At 41.8% G+C, this 18,922-nt stretch overlaps 1 protein-coding gene across 8 annotated transcripts in view; it reads left to right on the top strand.

Moving 5' to 3' along the window:
* The first annotated feature begins 717 nt into the window (after positions 1–717).
* Positions 718–18,922, top strand: part of WIPF3 (WAS/WASL interacting protein family member 3) — a 35,496-nt gene continuing 17,291 nt past the window's right edge. Inside the window, exons 1-5 of one of the 8 annotated variants that reach the window (XM_042802277.1) lie at positions 718–881; positions 2,054–2,233; positions 8,977–9,083; positions 9,260–9,439; positions 15,135–15,273. In XM_042802277.1, coding sequence (XP_042658211.1) covers positions 15,190–15,273 — 84 coding nt within the window. In that variant the 5' untranslated portion in view covers positions 718–881; positions 2,054–2,233; positions 8,977–9,083; positions 9,260–9,439; positions 15,135–15,189. Of the gene's footprint in view, positions 882–2,053; positions 2,234–2,326; positions 2,416–8,976; positions 9,440–11,252; positions 11,296–15,134; positions 15,274–18,922 lie in introns of those variants that run through there. The other 7 variants (XM_042802275.1, XM_042802274.1, XM_042802276.1 and 4 more) reach the window with 7 other exon arrangements.

Raw genomic sequence — 18,922 nt, 5'->3', positions numbered from 1 at the left:
TAAAACAAGATTCAAGATACTTTTTTTTTTTTTTTTTTTTTTCCAGATGCTTCTAGTGCACAATCTGGGGCACAAAAAAAACGAGGGCACCCAGCCGGCTCCCAGTGAGGCTGCTGGGCAGGAGCGGTTCGGCAGGTGGATGGTTTTTGGCGAGGGTAGTGGCGCCTGTTCTCCGTGCCACGGGGCAGCATTTTGGCTTCCGCGTGGGCTTTTAAAAAATAACCGGCTCCACCGAGGCATTCGCTCGTGGGAGTGCGCGCCAGGCCGCAGCTGGACCTCACCCTCACGCGAAAACTTCCAAGGGTGGGGATGGAAAACGGGGCCCACGGGTGGACGCCCGCGCGGCGCCTCCTCCCTGAGGGAAAAGCCCCGCGTAGGCAGGCGGCGGCACCCGGCGCTGTGGGGCCGGTGCGGGGCGGCGGCACCCGGCGCTGTGGGGCCGGTGCGGGGCGGCGGCACCCGGCGCTGTGGGGCCGGTGCGGGGCGGCGGCACCCGACGCTGTGGGGCCGGTGCGGGGCGGCGGCACCCGGCGCTGTGGGGCCGTTGGCGCCAGGACCGGCCGGATCCGGCCGGCGCTCACCTGCCCCCCGCGCTCCCCTTCCAGTTCGCCTCCCGCTCGGAGTGGCGCGTGTAAATTACTACTTTTAAAACACATAAACGCTTCGCCCCGAGGACGGGGACGGCCTTCTTTTTTTCTTCTTTTTTTTTTTTTTTTTTTTTAACCCTCGAGATCGCCCCTCCGCTCCTTCCCCCCGCCTCCCAGCCACCTCCCCTGAGGGGAGGCGGGCGGCCGCCGTACCTGGCGGCCTCCGCTCGGGGAGGAGCGCGCCTCGCCGCCCCGGCCCCAGCGGCACCGACACCGGCAGCGGCCGCCGAGCAGGTGGGCGCGGAGGGGGCGCGGCGCGGCGGCCGCTGGGGTTGGGGTTGGGGTTGGGGGGGCCCGGGGCCTCCGACCCGCCTCCCCACGCCGCGGGGGCCGGGGGCCGCGGGGGGCCAGGCGACCCGAAGGGCCGGAGCTCCCCCCCCTCCCCGTTCCCCGGGCCGCGGGGGGGCTGAGGCCACTCGGCGGACAAACTCGTTACCGGCCCCGCCGCGCCCCGGCCCCGCTCCCCCCTCGGCCCCTGGGCAGGGCGGCGGGGGGGGGGCACGGGGGGTCCGGGGCACCCGAGCCTTCAGGAGGGGGTGGCTCACAGCGGTGGAGGTTTTGCGTAGTTCTGTTTTTTTTTTTTTGTTTTTTTTTTTTTTCCAAGTAAAGGCAAACGGGCTGTTTTCAGGCGGCAGTAGATAGGAAGAACTTTTTTTTTTTTTCCTAGTTTTTGCCCTTGAAATAGATGTGCTGGAATAGGTCTGCTGGGAAAAGCGGGGGGGGGGGGGGGGGGGGGAGTAACAGTCAAAGCTACGGTGTGTGAAATGCTTATGCACCTACTGCGGGGGGGAATGCTGGAGCAGCGTTGGAAAGAAGCGCTTAAAAGTTTAATAATAATTAGCACCGGTAAAAATGTGACTAAAATCTTGTCACTTACGCAGCAGCCCGTTTGCGCTAATACAGAGCGGCAGGGAATGTGTTGGTAGAGGGTAGCAAGAGGGTTTTTTGTTATTAGGAGATGCTTGGAGTTTGCAAAGGCATAGCAGCAGCAGGTTCTGTCACAGCCCATGTTTCTGCCGGTGCGGGGAGGACTGGAGGAAGGGGGTGTTTGCGTGGTTCGAGAAGTTCAGGAGATCTAGGAATAGGAAGGACACATTAGGTCAGCGTGCCTTTTGTTTGTTTGTTTTTGACTGAAAGTGGAATATTGCTAAGGGCGATTGCTGAGAGGTGAGCAAAGTAAATCTGATTCAGGAGAGAAGACACTGAAGTACAAGATAAAGGTTGATGATTTCAGCACAGAGAGGTCTTGGGACAGTCTGGATTCATGGGCTAAAATTTGCAAGTGCTTCAGCACTTTCACAGAGAGTGAAACATTGCTGAAATTGCAATAACAGTGATACCTGTTATCATGCATGCTGAATGAATCGAGTTGTTGAACTGCTTCCTGATACAATCGGTATTTTCAGTTTCTCCACCGGTGTATGAAGCACAAACTCCCGTTTATTTAAGAACGTGTGTTTGTATCGTCATCATTAAAGACTTCAGTTCGCATCCTTTGTACTGAAAGAGAAGCTCCAAGGGAGACGAGCGGGGGAACGAATACAGCTTGACTCGGCGGTGGCAGTCCGAGCTGGGATGGGTGACAGGTATGTGCGTGTGAGGATGGTTCCCGTTCGCTGCGTGGACCTGTGACCCAAAACAGTGTCCCGGATGGAACGTGCGGGCGGTGCAGACGCTGCTGCCACCCACAGCTCCGCGGGGACATTGCCCAGCACGAGGGGGAAAGCCTGAGCCTGCTTTGCCGTCAGTTACCAGCTCCGCGTACAAGGTAGCGTACAAGAAGCTCAGTGTGGGACCCTTAAAGAAGGTTGTGTAAGTGTGCTTTGTTTCACTGGTGGAATGCTGGGGATGTTTTGCTGTAGGTGACGGTGACAAAATGTGGGTTAGACTCGTAACCAGACAGAAATTCTGTGGGAGTCAGTTCTTTTCCTGCAGAAGATCCTGGTCAAGGAATGGGGCTTGGCAACCAACATGCAACCCCTCTTGATATTACAATGACATTTATGTGTTAGCTACAACTTCTTACTAAGATTTGAGGCTCCAGTAGGCTAAGTGGTGTACAGAATTGCACAAAAGTGCAAGTTCCCGTTCCAGCTTGCAATAGAAGTATGAAATTTGATTTTTGTTTAAAAAAATCAAGGATATGTATTCTGTGAAGACGGGTGTATGAGTAGTTTGATCAGCTTTGCATACAGACTTCAGTTGCTTAGGGGCGAATGCAAAGCTCAATTCATTAGCTGCAGTGCTTAAGTCATTGCTGGTTTGGATCTCTTCCTGAAAATGATTGAGACGAACTTGAGATTCTGATTCTGTGATCGTACTGCACCGGAAAGAGCAATATATGACTGTATATATCAAATCATATAATACAAAGCAAGTCCCCAATTTTTTTCTCTCTCCCCATCAGCACCTCCAAAAGGAAATAGAATAAAGATTCTGTAACATCTCAATTTCTGTTACCTCAATACATCAGGAAGGTCTGTGCTAGGATTGTGTACATGACTACTAAATCTGAATTTGTAGAAAGTGTGTAAATAATTATTTTTTCAAAACAGTAAATCAAAACATAGCAGTGTCATATCTCAGTAATCACACCATAAAAGTCAGCAGTGTTTGTTGAATGTCTTAACAGAACATAGCATAGATCCTAATAGATGCTCTTTATACTTAAAAAGATTAATTTTGTTGGTTGATGAGGTCAGTATTTTGGGAAATTCATCGTCCTCTGAGAAGACCACCTTGAACTGAAAACAATATCTTAGTCATAACAGATAGAGAAATATTTGCACATTTTAAGAGATAGATGTTAAAAGTTTCAGAGTGGAATAACATGATTTACTACTTTCTATCTAAATATTAACTGATATTAAATATTGAATAGTTTAATATTAATATTTTAAAATATTCTAGCCCCAAAGAGAAGCAGAGCAGTGAAAGGATTGGCAACAAATTTATTTGTATGTTTGTTAGTCATAACTCACCTATAAGAATTACATGATTTTTCAGAAGCATCTGCTTCTGTGGGAGTTTTTTTCTCTCTGCTCAGTGACTGGAACAAGTTCTGTTCAATTATCAAAAGTAGATGGGACTGGACTAGATCAGTTCAGCTCTCTTACCCTTGATTTCCTTAAGTTACTGATCCTGGGGGTGTGTGAGCATCTGCTACATTATTATCTGGGTGTTTTATGCCGTTCATTTTAAGGTCTAATAAGATGAAAAGTTGAAGCAGATGATTGCTTTGGGAAAATGATACTAGGCTCTGTTTTACCAGAATAAAGATTCCTAGCTTCTTCAGAGTAGATGTAAAATTAATATCTAAATAAACACAATAATCAACTATAACATCCAGTAAATTCTTTTATTTGAAAGTCTTCGGTACTCACCTTACACTGAGTTACTAGTGTCTGCTGTGCAGTTTTGAGGTGTAGCTTTCTGGAATGCCTTTGCCACTATTCGTAGAGATCTTCCTCAGTTAGACTGTGCTCTTGCACAGAGTAGTTACTCTTTTTGAAAGGCTGAAGCTTTCTGAAAATTGGCTTACGGGAGAAAATCCTTAATGGGACTTCACAGTTGCTTTTTCATCTGTGGTCATTCTGCTTCAGGGTTATCCAGTGGCTTTGTAGCCAAGATGAACAGTGATATAAACAGTGCTATATTTGCAAACAGGGAAAAAAAAAAAAAAAAAAAAAAAAAAGTCCTTAGGGCTTCCAAATCAGAGAGAAAAGGAGTATTTTTAGACAAAATTGTATTCTTTTGAATATGCCCACCTTATTTGACTTCTGAGTATCGTCAAGTGGACTCATTCAATCTTAGATACATGACAGCTGTAAAGCTGCCTCTGGATTGCTTTGAAAGTGTGTGAAACAACTAAAGGGTTTTCATAAGGCGTGAAAAGTGTGGTTTTGTGCCTTGGCAATTCAAACAACAGCTGAAATGGATTTCCTTTAGACTACCAGAAATATCTCTCTCTCAAATAAGATCATGCGTGGGGAGCCTGATCCTTCTCTGCATTGACCCTGTGTCAACTTTCACCACCCTTACGAATAGATACATAACCCTCTGTGATGAGAATGAGATCATTTTGTAGCCAGCCCAGGCAGAGGAGAGCAATGTCACAGCTATACTGTATCTGCAGTATAAGTGGTAATACGAAGTGAAAAGCAGAGGAAGGCTGGACCAGAGGTCCCCACAAGATAAAGTCCATGAAACAGAAGAACAGAAAATTCAGCATGAAAGCACTTGCTCAGTCTTGACATGGCTCTTACAGATGTCTAAGACAACTACCTCCTGTGTCTGCTCTGCAGCTTCTGTGTAATAGATATGCTATGTCCTTCATTTACACTGTTGGCAACTGCAGTGTCTGCCTTGATAAATTAAAGTGTTGGCTACAAACTGCAGTGCTTCTGCTTGATTCATAGGATAGGGGTAAAATGTTTCCTTCTAGATGAACAAAGTGAATGAATAAGTTTAGAGATAGTAACCCCTTTGTGTTGGTCCCTTTCACAAGATCTACACAGGTCTGTAAATGACTGCTGTACCATTTAACTTTTTCTAGTTACTATATCATGTTTTACTCTCTTCATTATAAGTAACAAAAAAAGGAAAAAAGAGGAGAGCAGTATATGGTACTGGATCACGAGGGAGGTCTCGGGATCTTTTGTTTCGCCTTTGTATCCTCTTGTTTGAAAGGTATTATGTTATTGCTTTCCTAACTGGCATAGTTGTGTGCAGTGAAAAATGTACATGCACCAGTGCTAGTGACTGCATATAAAATAGTCCTGGCAGGGTTTGGGCTTTTGTCCAAGCCAGTTACACTTCTGTTGTATGCTAAAGAAGAAAAGAAATAACACTGTATCTGTACAAAATCTACAGATCTGCTGTGTTAGTTGAGTAGACAAATAAAGAAAATCATGAGGTACAGAAAAGGCAAGCCAGGCATCCTGATGAGGAAAACAGAGAGCTTTTATAGCAACTTATTTTCAAAGGGAATGTTTGCTCCTCTTGGGGATGCGTGAATCACTGCAAAAATATCTGTAAAATTCTGCCTAGGATTTGGACAGAAAGTTGCTTTAATTGATCAGTTGTGTGAGTGCAAACAGCTTAACACGTTAGTGATGTTACTCATGTCGCGGCAGCTTGTGTTTGCTTGTCTAGTTTCAGAAGTAAACCCTAACGAACTGACCTCACTTCTACTGAAAACAAAGGAAAATCTAGCGTAAAAAAATAGCAAGAGATGGATTAGTCTCTAAATTAGTAAATTGACAGAGGCTATCTATGTCTAGCGGAGACTATCTCTGTAGTTTACCATGTGAGTGACAGATGAGGGGACCAACGCGGCATGAAAGCCTTTTTTAGCCTTGAAATGACTAAGTAGCAAGGAAATTATGCAAAAGCGGATTGTACAAAATATTCTTGGATCAAGTGATCATGAGTTTACATTGACTTAACAGTAGGATAAATGATGCAGTGCCATGTGGAGATCCTTGAGCTTGCTCTGAACGAGCTGTACCAGGAGCTGCAAAGGCCAGTATAGCTGCAGATTGCATGTACTCTGGTTGCTTTGCTGCTTTCCTCTGCCCAGAATGTTTTACCTGGTTGTTTTTCTCCAAAATTTCAGTCTTGTATCCAGTCCCTCATGTGAAGCTTTGTGCATTGGCACTAATACTTACCAGCTCTAGTCAGGATGTATCTCCTGGTACCTCCTAGGATCACATTTCCTCTTTTTCAGAGCCGAATCAGCCTAGTTCTGCATTCCCTTTGGTTTTCTCAGTACTACCAACCTGTGATGAACCCCTAGTATCATCATGCAGGGCTGTTTAATTTTGCTCCGTGTGCAGTGCTTTTCTCCTTGGGGCAGACAACTCCACCTTCTAAATGAATGGTCTCCATTTGTCTTGCCTTGCGTTAGCAGCAGGAAACGGGTGAGATGAAGGGTGAAAAGAGCAAAGACAAAGAAGAAAGTGGAGAAGGGGAATGGAGAGACTGGTAAACCACTAGAAGAGGAGAGAAATTTTCACCGAGGGAAGTAAAGAGCGAGAAGGGCCAGATCCAGACTGCTAGAAGTGAAAGCTGGAGCCCAAAACCGTTATAAAACTTGACGCCAGAGTTAGTGGAAGCAAGCGAGTCCTCATCTTTCCCCTCCTTGGTCTAATGGTAGCAGATGATGGCTGTACTGGAGGTATTCTTGGGAGCTGATTCTGGCAGCTGATTCTGATCTACTTGTCTGAAGAGGGAAAATTGTAAAAAAACACTTTTTTCCTATGTGTCTACAATAGACACAACTTCAGAAAAATCTTCTTTTGCCAGTTAATCCCTAGGATTACTTTCCTTCTTCATCAGGTAGCAAAGTTAGTTGACTGTTTTTGGATTCCTAGTGTTCATTGCTTATTCTGTGTGTATGGGTAAGTATCAATCACATTGTCCTCTCTGAATATAGTGACTTTGACAAAGAATTGCAACTGAAGTCCTTTAATAAGTCAAAGGATTGAATCGTTGATTTAATAAAACTCATATTGTTTCTTCTGAGAACTTTGTTTTACTAGCAGTTCAGAACTAGGCCTACAAATCAAAACTACTTTTGTCAGGGATTTTTTTTGTTGCAGTTGCAAATTACTTTGTGATTTGTTCATTGTACAAAGTGAAATCATTGTCCCGAGTGAATGGATGTAAGTTTGGAGCTAAATATTTTGTCCATTGCCTTTAAAAACAGCTAACAATTTTCTGTATATTTTTATGCACGTAGGAATTTTTGTAAATATATCACCTATGACACTTAAGGGGCAATAAGAACACTTTGCATTTTATTTTTTCAGAGCAATTAATTAGTTAACATGATAAAAATGCAATATTATGGTAATAGAGTGAGGCTTCCTTAAAAACACAGGGTTTTATATACCTTTTACTTATAAGTATGGAAGCCTTACCCTGGTGTAAAGAACATCTAAGATGAAGTTACCAACTATGTAATTGAAACGGAGCGGCAGTTTCAACAGGACTGACAGATGAGAGCATGAAAGTAAGAATGGATAAGCATGTTCAGAAGTTGTAGTTTAATTTGTCAGGATGTTAGGGCTAGTATTTTTGCCACTGGAAATAGATTTTGAAGGGAAATTAAGTAATCACAACTTCACAGAAAACCAGGATCAAAGCTTCCCATTCTTTCTTTGAGGTGAGGATTTCCCTGGCAGCTCATTCCTGCAAGTGACCAGACCACAATTTTAAATCCCTCATGAAAGACAATTCTCCTTACAGCATCCAGTGACCACAACTTACGCTGGGGCAGGATACTGATACTGTATTGTAACGAGGAATGGCTTACGTCGATTTGCCAGATTTATGCCAGTATATACGGTGTTTCTTAAGCTGGTGGATATCAGCCTGACGTGGCACGCATACAGGTTTCAATACATTCATATTTTCAAGATGGAAAGCTCTGAAAATAAGATCTCTGATGAAACATCATGTGGTTGAAAGTTTTAGAATTGAGACACGGATTTTGAAAGTCTTCTGATACCCACGTGTGCAAATTCTTTTCTCTTGACTGGCATTTGAAAACAGACATTTGTTAAGCTGTGTATAGTAAATACAAGAAAGCAAGGTGCTGAATACTGCCTTGTTTGGGTTGTCTATTTTGATGCTAGCTACTTAATTGGAAAGCAAAACTTTTTTCTGTTAGGGGAATTGATTAAAGTTTAGTAGTTTCTTTGGTGGAAACCATTCTATGTACAGGTATACTTCTTAATCTCTATGTATTATGTGAATGATAGTAAATAATATATTAATAACTATAAAGAAATACATTATTGATAATTATGTGAAAACATACAGTTTACTTCTCAGCAGAGACTGCAAAACTTGCAGGTGTTAACTTGAAACATCAGGTCGCCTTTACTAAGAGAGCTCAAGTGCTGTTCACACTGAAACTCTTGAGGAGTATAAAAGTAAACAGTCATCTTCAGAATGTGGCAGTGACCTTGAACTTCCACTGAGCTGCACTTTCTTTATTTAGCTTAGGCCAATGATTAACTTTGCTAATGACTGCATATCGAATTTACCATTGTTTATGTATCTGGCAGTGAAATAGGCCATGTCTGTCTTTGTGTGGATGATACAGTATATTTCAAGGAAACTCTTTGTATAAATTGTTTCATTTGCAAAGTTACCTCTTTGTGCAAGCCCTAATTGCTTCCAATTTACCTCATTTGTCTTTGGATTCCTTAACTGCGGGTTAACACTGCAGTAGGCATAATGTATTTCTTATGTGTCGGTCTTTTCTCTCACTCCTTATTTAAAAGAGGATGACAAATTCTCTTATTCTGCTCCCTTACAGCACGTAGTCTTCTATGGCAGATCCCTGTGGAGCAGAGGAAGCTACGCCCTGAAGTAGTCGTGTGTAGGGACGTGAAGTCATCTGCGCAGCTTCGCCTCTGCAGGGAGGTTTGTCAAGACATAGCACTTTAATTTCTAGCCTCAACACCATAGGGAACCCAACAGACATCTGCCCACAGCACACACGGAAGCAAGGCAGCTTCAGATTCCTCTTATCTCTGCTAGGTCAGCCCTGGCCAGTTTGTTACAGCGTTATCAGAATAATGGTCATGCTGTTTTTTCAGGCAGAGAGGGGAGGCAGCCCTTAGCTGGATCAAGCCTGGTGGAAATAGTCCAAGCTGAGGAGAACTTGGCTTAAATGCAGGATACTGTTACGTGCTGTGAGACAATCCCACAGACCCCGTGTAGACAAATGCTGCTTAAAAGTGCTTCATCGGATGTTAAATGGAGAAGGAGTCCTCGAGGTTTGTACGTTTCAGTGGAATTGCAAAAGCCAGATTCTGCCTTCAGTTGCAGTGATTTAAATGGTGACCGAGAGCAGAAACTTCTCTCTTAAGTTGTATACGGTCCTGGTACTGTCTGTGGAAATGATGAAAGGCTGTAGTTTTCTTAGTCGGCTGTAGGAATATACCTGTGAGTATTTTAAAATATATGTGGTAGGGTGTGTTTGTCTTTCTTCTTTAAAAGAAGGTTGTAACAGTTTGACACTTCTGCACTGCTCTTAAATCTCTCAAATACAGCAGAGACTATCAAGTTTTTTGAGGATGGGGTTATTTTTGCAAAGGAGAAAGAGACTAAGCATATTCAGAGGCTCGACCGTGATTCTGCCTTGTTCTGGTCTCTAAACGCAAGAAATCATTCACACTGAAAATGGTAGAAAGAACTGTAGCATCTGATGCTTAAAAATGACATAGTTTGAGTCTGTTATAATTAAAATCTAAACTGGTTCATTCCAAGCAGAAGCTTTTTCCATGTCGTTTCCAGTTGTGTGACAGTGACAGAAGAAAAACTGATCTGTGTAACACACATCTACTCCTCTCTGTTTTTATTCTTTTCTGCCTCTACATGTGTTGTACTGTCTTTAAAAGATCTGCGGTGTGTTTGTACCAGTGATTTCAGCTGTTCTTCAGTGATGTTTGACAGAAGCAAGTGGGGCACAATTAGGCTCATTGTCTACTTTTCAGATCATGAAAGTTGAGCAGAGGCTTACTGATGCTGTTTTTCCTGTGTAATTTTGAAATTCTTTTCGTTTTCTGTTAAAATATAAGGACTTAAAAGCTGTAAGTCAGAACAGTGTAGTTAATGGGAAAATCATATTTGATTATATAAAAGCTGATTAAAAGTTAAAACCAGAGCTTGTGGTCTATGTTTTTTCTTCAGTTTTTAATCAAGAAAATAAGACCAGTATTTTAGATGAGATTTCCTGCATACCTTTGAAATATCTACCCCAGCCTTTACTTTGAAGCAAAAAAATCTGTAAATTTCCCCAAACCTGAATTACCTACCTCAGAGCACGCAGTTGCAGTGATTGCAAATCCAGTAGTAACGAATCAGTTATTTTGCAGTCCTTTCTCCAGATTGATTAAAAGGGTTGCATTTTCGATTCCAACCATGTTGTTTCTTATTAATGACTATACCGCTTAAAGACCTAAGGACTACAGCCTTTTTTTTTTTTTTTTTTTTTTCAGGAAAAGGCTACTAGTTAAGAAATATTTTTTTATGTATAAATGCACATTCTGTGCTTTTAATTAATTGTGACTTTTTCCTCTGTCTTTTCCCCTTCTAGACGTTGTTCTAAATTGAAGGTACAGCTGTTGCACGCCTTCCCTTTCCATGATGGGTGAAGGTATTTTAGCATAGTCTTCACAGACAGACCTGTGATGGTCTGCTGAGTGTCAGTGTGGCAGGAGACGTGTCAGCTGCTGTCCAGAAGCCACACTGCTTCTTAGTGTGGCTCTGTGCTCCCGACAGGACTTTGTCTCAGTGTGATCCCAGCGCTGTGGCAGTGACACTTTAGAAGGAGACCTTAGGGAAGCACTCGGATCAGAGCTTGTGTACATCTGTTAGCTGGGCTAGGTGAGACCAAATCTACATAAAAGCTTAGGCAGAGGTATTGAGTTTCCACAGGTGAACTCGGCAGAGGACTGAGAGAGCAGGCCATGAAGAAGAAAGATCTGCACCTACTCTGTCTTGTCTGACGCTTCAAAATGGAGGTCTGGGTGAAGACTTTATTCAGAAATTTGGAGCTTGAATTCTACATTGAGGACTGCACTGTGGTTCTTAAACCCAGCTACTATTCAAGCAAGCACTGTGAGAAGAAGTAAGGAACAATCTGTGACACCTGAAATTACCAGTTTTAGATTTACCCTTACCCAGAGAACAAAAAAAGACCCAACTGTTCAGAGCTCAGAGAATAGTAATAATGTTCACTGACTGATGGGATGACTTGAGAGAAGTGAAACAGCTCAGAAAGTATAACTAGCACTTGTAAATGCACTTCTGAATTATAATCCTTATATTTGACAAAGCTGATGCTGGGGGGTAGGAGAAACTACTTTGCTGGGTACAAGGTAGAGTCATCTGCAGTGGAGTGCAAATGGGATCAAACTAAGAAAAGGAGAAATTAGGCTGAGTGTCAGGCAGTCTGAACTACAAGAGTTATTTGACAGTGAAAGAGCTTCCCAAGGGAAATAATACAAGCCACATTATTTGGGACACCTAAAATTAGACTTCAGAAAGCCCTAAAAAAAAGTACAACCTTGCTTTGGTAGGGAGGTGGACTAGAAAAGTCACGGTTTGGGATTTTCCTTTTTTTGCAATAAATTCTGCAGTTGTTGGGCCTGATTCTGTTCTGTGATGTGGAAGTCAAGGGAAGATTTATATTACTTTTTGCCTGAGAAATCCGAGGCTAAGCACAAAGGCTTCTCCCCTCCACCTCTTGCCAACTTTTTAAACTGGAACTTTTTATTTCTGTCCACTGGGGGTAGTTTAGACCCCTCTCTTCCAATTATAAATATGTATATTTAGAGAAAAGGAGAAAGGACACGTGTGCCTTAAGGACCCTTTGTGGCATTTCTCTCACGTCTGGCTCTTAACGGGCACTAGAACTGATCAATGTGGTACTAATTTTGGGGGTTTAATTCAGAATTTATTTAGCTTTTAATGTGCAAATGCATAATCCCGGCATGTTCTGCAGCTATTGTCTGAACTAGGCAACCACAGTTTAACTAGCGACTTAATGGGAGCAGGGGGAAGAGGCAAGTGAAATACAGCCTTTAACCAAGGAAGAGAGGCCTCCAAATGTGTGTCGATACACTGAAAGTGTTGCAGTCTTCTCCGTAATTTTCTTTAAATACAAACCACGTAAGTGAGCTAGCTGTGGTAAGACAAAAGGTTCTCACAGCCGGTTCTGCATATTAAAACGTGTATATTGTGCAGTTATGGTTAAATTTTAAGAGCCAATTTTTTTTATTGTAAGTTTAAACGTGCCCTACCTTTACCTACCTACAGTCCTTTGATATCAGTGTCTGCTTGTGTGAATGACAGCACTCCTTGCAAAGCCTGCTTGAACAAATAGAATCCTTACGTGGCAAATGGTTCTTCATTGCGTAGGTATTAGATGTGATCACCTTCACACTGTAATAGTACTGGTATAAAAAACATAAGAATTCGTGTGCACAAAAGCACACCAAGGTCAGGACACTGAGCCTCTGAATTTGTGATAAGAGACAAATGAAGGCACATATGTAGAATTTTAGGAAAGATAGTTCATTTGTAGGGGATTTGGAACAGCATTAGGGCACCTCCAGTATTTCATTCAAGGGTTGTGGGCTATAACCCAGCAAAATGCATTCTTCTCGGTCACTGGGCAAGAGGATGCAGCATAGGGGAGTGGGATGCATGGTGAAGTGAACACTTCCTCTGCACTAAATTTTGGGTTGCAGATGGCCACACGGTTTCTGGTCCTGGAACTTAGGCTGCATCACTTGGAGGAATGGGTGCCAGGGCAGGGACTGGTGAGAGGGGCAGCTCGAAAAGTCCTCAGATTGCATCTCAGATTGTGACTTCTAAATATCAAGAGCCAGTTCCCATTTCCTTTCTCCCACTGCTGCTCGCCTCCAGTGTGCTTTACCTCCTGCTGCCATGCACATGGTCTGCCACAGAAGCGTGGGTTGTATTTTTTTTTCTAATTTGACTAAGAGCATATTTCCCAATCTAAATCCTTAATGAAGACAAAAGGCCTCTATTGCAGGGTAGGAAGATACTAACCCGAAACATATTATTAGCAGGGAAGACTCATTCTCCTTATGTCCGTGTTTTTGAATGACTTAATTGAGGAAAAGAGATATCTTTTGAAAATAGCTTTTTGCATAGGGCAACAGCGAGGCTGGGATGGTGGAGATGCTGTGATGCCGGCTTGCTTGGAAAGCTTCGTTAAGCCGTTATTAAAGCGATTGTAACCAATTCTGTTAGAGATCCAGGGTGCTTTGATATGCTAGTCCTTTGCATAGCAATCTCGCAAGGGAGAAAAGCAGATGTTCCAGGGGCTCTGCATGTTTAATTTTTGATCGATCTCCCATCAGGTATTTTACAAGATATGACAGAAGAAAAATACTCAGATATTATCTGGATATTGGTCATGTACACTAGGTAGGAAGTGGAGAAGGCTGCATCTACGTTTTAACTTCACTGCCTCTTCTCATCTATCCCTCTGACAAAACAGCCAAGTATTCCCCTAAAGATTGCAACCTGCCTCATTTCTGTCTTGTCTTCTCTCCTGAAGTTCTCCAGATTTAACTGTCTCATACCTCCTGTTTACGTAGGTGGTTCTTCAATTACTTGAACAAAAGGTTTCAGACAGCTGGAAAAGTATGGATTGCCTGCTTTTAAAAAAGAAGGGAGGGGTGAGGGGAATAGGGCCTTGGAATTCTGGTCCTTTCAACTTAACATCAGTTTCTAGGAAAACAGCAAAATGAGTAAAACGTTTCTAAATGCTTGGAGCAGACAGGAAAACAAATTATCATCTACAGAGATGTATGAAGAGCAAATGTGTCAAATCAATGTAATTTCCTGATGAGATAAAGCCTTACAGAAAGGAAAGAAATAGCAGATGTCATATTTTGCGTTATTGTAGGCCTGCTGATGCTGTTTCACATGACATCGGGAAGAGTCTCAGAAGACAGCCATGACACAATGGACATAAAACTAGATGTAAATCCATGTTTGGAGCATTTATCTGAGAGTCACTACCAAAATAAAAGAAGTTATGAAGTATGGCTTGCAGAGGGCTCTTTTCGGCACTGCTTAGTACTTTCATTTGTACTTTTACTGATGAAATACATGGGTTGCTTGTTAGCTTTACAGATGACTTCAGACTGAGAGGGGATGCAGTCATGCTGGAGGCTGGGTTAAAGATTAAAATCAGTGAGTGATGTCCTGTCATTCTGTAGGAGAATTAAAAACAAAACAAAAAAAAAAGCATGTAGCTTTTGTTGGAAGGTATGTGTCTTTTTCATCAGGGTGTTACTAAAGAATGGTGAGAAGTTAACATTTTAAAATGGCGGGAAAAATCTATGTGACTAATACTTGACATGTCTGGTCCTTATATGCCGTCATTTGGTAATAGAAGCTTTAATTTGTAGAATTATTTCTTCATTTATTACTCAATCATGTATTGTTTTTTGATTTTTTCTTTCTTTTTAATAGTGGAGCAAGTCTGGTGAACCTTAGGAAGTTCCTTACTCTGTCCTTAGAGTAGCACACCTGTGGCCTGAAGATAATGGAGTTTTTGTCCCAGCAGGAATGTCTACATGTGGTTGACTGACTTTTTTCTTTGCAGAATTGCATTTTAGGGCTATGGGCTAGATTAAGGCAAGAAATAATAGTTAAAGCTGGACAGGCTGGCATCTATGCATTTGGTATTCATGGCACTTGTCCAGATCTGTGAGCTTGCTCTTTAGATGAATGTTGTCATCAGATAACTGTAATGAGGCAGTTTGTACTGTAGTTTTGGAAGCAGTGCAGTATAAAAGTCTTCAGTCTGCTCAGAGCTAGAAATTTGGCTGATCTTCAGCTTACACTGTATAAACACGTTCCTTTTTTTTTTTTTTTTTTTTATTTTTTCCCACTTTTCTCTCTCCTCCCTTCCTTCCCTTCAAGGACATAGACTTTGGCTATATTTTTCATAACTGTGTGAAGCTAGAAATCTTAACGGATGCCTGTGCCACCGCCACCACCACCACCTCCTCCTCCACCGCCTCCACCACCTTCTGGAGGGCCCCCTCCACCACCACCTCTGGTAAGATTGACTTTTCATCTCCATTCGCAAAAGCTGGCTATAATAGCCAGCTCAGAGCTCCCAGAGTTTTGGTATGGATATTCGTAGCAAATATCTGAGGCAGATGTTTGTTTTGCTGGCTTTTATTTTTCTGTTTATTGGTGCAGTGGTCTCCAAAGTGGGGTGTGTTGAGACGATCCATAGGGGTGTCAGAAGCACAAGTTAGAACTTCAGTCATACATGCCTATAATTTAGAAATAAATATATATACGTATATTGGGGTGCATGCCCCAAAATTTTTTTACTGCTAGGGGTGCAGGATCACAAAATTTAGGGACGATTTCATTAGAGCTCCTATGGTGAGAATTTAGCATTTGTGAATACTTCTTCAGTCACAGGGAACTCATTTTTGTGTTGGTAATATGCAGGTGGTAAGTGTTAATTTCTTCATCCTCTTTCTTACAGCTTTTATTAAGACTCACAGTGTTCCACTGTAGGTGTTGCCCTTTCTAGTACATGCCGTCTTCCTGGGGATACAGCACAATATGCTTTTATGTATGTGCAGGAACAATTACCGCTTGTAACAGATCATTACCGTGTGTGTCATGAAGTAGAACATGTGCCCTGCTGGCATTTTTGCAATAAGAGGGGGATGCTCTGAGTGGAGTTTCAGGGTAGTACATTTTTATACCTTCACAATCAATTATTGTACCTATGGTAAAACATGTTTAAGTAATTCCTTGTATTCTGCAATGATTTATTCGTAGCCTGTTTCTGCACTGAAATTCTTAGACCGTTTTTGAAACAGTGAAAGCTGGCATGGTTGTGTTCAAGACATAAAATCTCTCCTGACTTTTTTTTGTATATTTTTTCTGTCCCTGCTGTACTTATTTGCAGTGTATGTTAGTCCCTGTAGCAAAACAGTATGTGGTACTTCAAATGTACTTCAATTTTTTTATTTATTTTTTTCAGAACTTTATTTCTCCCTTGCATTCTCTGGCATCTCTGCCTGTTTGGTTCCCATAAAGGTCTGTTGATTTTGTTTGATAACATTCTTACATTATCTTCTTCCAGAAAGAGTTTTCCTTGCATGTTTCTCTCTGCTGTTCTGCAGGCTGAACCATTTTGTAACTCTCCATGAATTGTGGAGATGAAGAGGAGGAAGATAAAGACTGCACATGAAATAAGCAGTGCTTGATTCCTTTTATCATTCTGTTTTAACTTTGGGCACTATGAGCAGTGTTTTCAATTAGCTGCTCTTCTGGGTTGGTACACAACCTATAGTTAGACACTGAAATAAGTGGGCTGAATCTTGTGAGCAACTTAATGCTCACAACTGCAATTACAGTCAACAGATTCTGCCAGTGTTCTTATTCTAATAAATTTAGTTCAGTAAAGTCTCTAGAGACATTTTTAGTCTCCTCTAACATATGCCAATTGGAAATGACTTGAGAAAGCCAAGAGGACCCCTCAGGACCAGTATGAACAAGTTTGGGGTTTCTTGTTTGCCCTCCTTTTCTGATGACTAAAACCACTACCGTGATAGGGGTTGGATACAGGAAGCTTTATACTGTATTTCCATATTTTAGTTACTTCATTCTATTTCAAATGTGATCTTCTGTGCGGAAGACACATAGAACTCAGGGTCAGTTTTATCTTGGTGATATGGTATAAACAAAACGTATTTCTAATTAATGTCTGATATTAAAGCCTTCCGTTTAATACATGTTGATGCTAAAAAGAGCACATGAACCAACATAAAAAATAAGTAAAATAATGTGACAGAATGTTGTTTTTTCTGTAACAGCAAAAGGATTTTTTCCTGTCAAAACTGAATGAGAGAGGGCTAGCTGAGAGCATCTGCAGGCTGCCTGGTGAGTTCAGCAGAAGCACAGTGTAAGAGTCAGCTCTCCAGTTGGTGCCAAGTTGCAGAGTAAAATCTTATAATTGGGGAATCCATGAAAATCTATTTTCTTTTACTAGGAATCTATTTTCTAGAAATTGGCATCTGTCTTTTACAGCTGCTAAACTGCCCAACTGTTGTTACAGCTGCTAAATCTACAGTTGGAGGATGGAAGAAGAAAAAATTCTAACAGGCACGTAGCTTTAAGGAAAACCTTCAAAACAAGTAAGCTTTATTTGGCCAACACCTGGAAACATTCCAAAGTAAACTGCACTGTGATTTTTATTACACGGATATAATTAAACCATTTACATGTTAGCAATTAAAAGTAAGGTTTTAATTTTGCTATTGATAGGCAGGCAAGCCACTAGCTTAACCTGCTCGATTTACATTAAGAGGAACATCTGTGTGTAGGTTGAGGGTTTAGAATCCTGACATTTTGCATGATGCCATTGCATGGGTGCCATAGACTTGTCTTGCTTTTCTAATTATATGGATAATAGCCATACTTTCATCTTGGATTCCTCATTAAGAGATTTTTAGCAAAAGTAGTTGCCACACTACCTTCTTTTCTCAACATTTTCTTAGTGAATATTATGAGCCACAGTCCCAAATGATTTTGCAGTACTTACTTCATCGAAATCCTAAGCACTGTTGGCACTTGACTTTTTTTGTACTGTTAACTCCCTCTTAAGGCAGAAGAAGGTTAGGTTCTTTCTTACTGTTTGCAGAGGTTTTGGACTTGCAGATATTCTGTAAGTACTCATACTGAATTCTGCTCACAAAAGGTGTTGCAAGGCAATACTAAAGTGATTTGGTGATGGTATTTAAGACATGGTAGGAGCCACCTGTGCTCAACAGCTGAAAAGCTACTGGCTGTTAGAACACACTTAAAAGGAAACCAAGTGGCTTTTTCAGGAGGGGATGGTGGGGTATCTGCAGTAACAGATGTAGGTGGCTGAGTCAAAATGTAAATATAGCTAATTGGATTAATTGAGCATGTCTTCAAGCGCCTGCCTTCTGGAGGTCACAGATAAAGGTGAGAGGGAGGAGTTGGCAGAATAAAACTGTGCCCCAATATTTTTTCTGGCACTGGCTTACAGAATTCAGATTTTTTTTTTCTCTTTCTATTTTCCTCTCCACCCTAATAAAGGAAACTTAGAAAGGAGGCATTAGGATCTTTGTTCTGTAGCTCTTTCAGTGTTATAGCTGTAGGTGCATCATGGAAGGTGTTTGTTTTTAGTCCATAGGTTTTTGTTGTTTTTTAGGGGGAAGGTGTTGTGTTGTGTTTGTTGTTTCTTGGTTTTGTTTTGGTTGGTTTTTTGTTTTTGTTTTTTTTTTTAAAAAAAAGTTTTCTGATCCTGAAAAACTTCTTTATATTCCCCATCTATTTCTCTTACCGCTTTTGCCTTTTAGTTTGGCATATGAGGCATTCTGGTTAGTTTTGGTTTGTCGTATTTCCTGGAGTAGATACCAGCACTGAGACTGATTAAAAATTTTCTCTGCTTCATCTCCCAAGAGAGCATCAAGAGAGGATTTTGCTCACTGCTGTGCAGTGTTTGTCTGTACATTTGAATTCCTAATGTTATGATCAGTCATCACCTATGAATATTGAAGGAAGTGTGGATGTGTAGCAGCCCTGCTGGGTTGTGCCTTATTCAGAGATGTTTGTTTAATGATTCATATGTTTGTGGAGTTCAAGAAAATGCTTCTATTCTCTTTAGAATTGTTACAGCTAAACTCTTAGCATAGAAATTAACGCCCCAC

Source organism: Tyto alba, unplaced genomic scaffold, assembly GCF_018691265.1.
Source record: "Tyto alba isolate M040663 unplaced genomic scaffold, T.alba_DEE_v4.0 Super-Scaffold_38, whole genome shotgun sequence".
In the NCBI taxonomy this organism is placed as follows: domain Eukaryota; kingdom Metazoa; phylum Chordata; class Aves; order Strigiformes; family Tytonidae; genus Tyto; species Tyto alba.
This window is presented reverse-complemented; position numbering and strand designations above follow the sequence as displayed.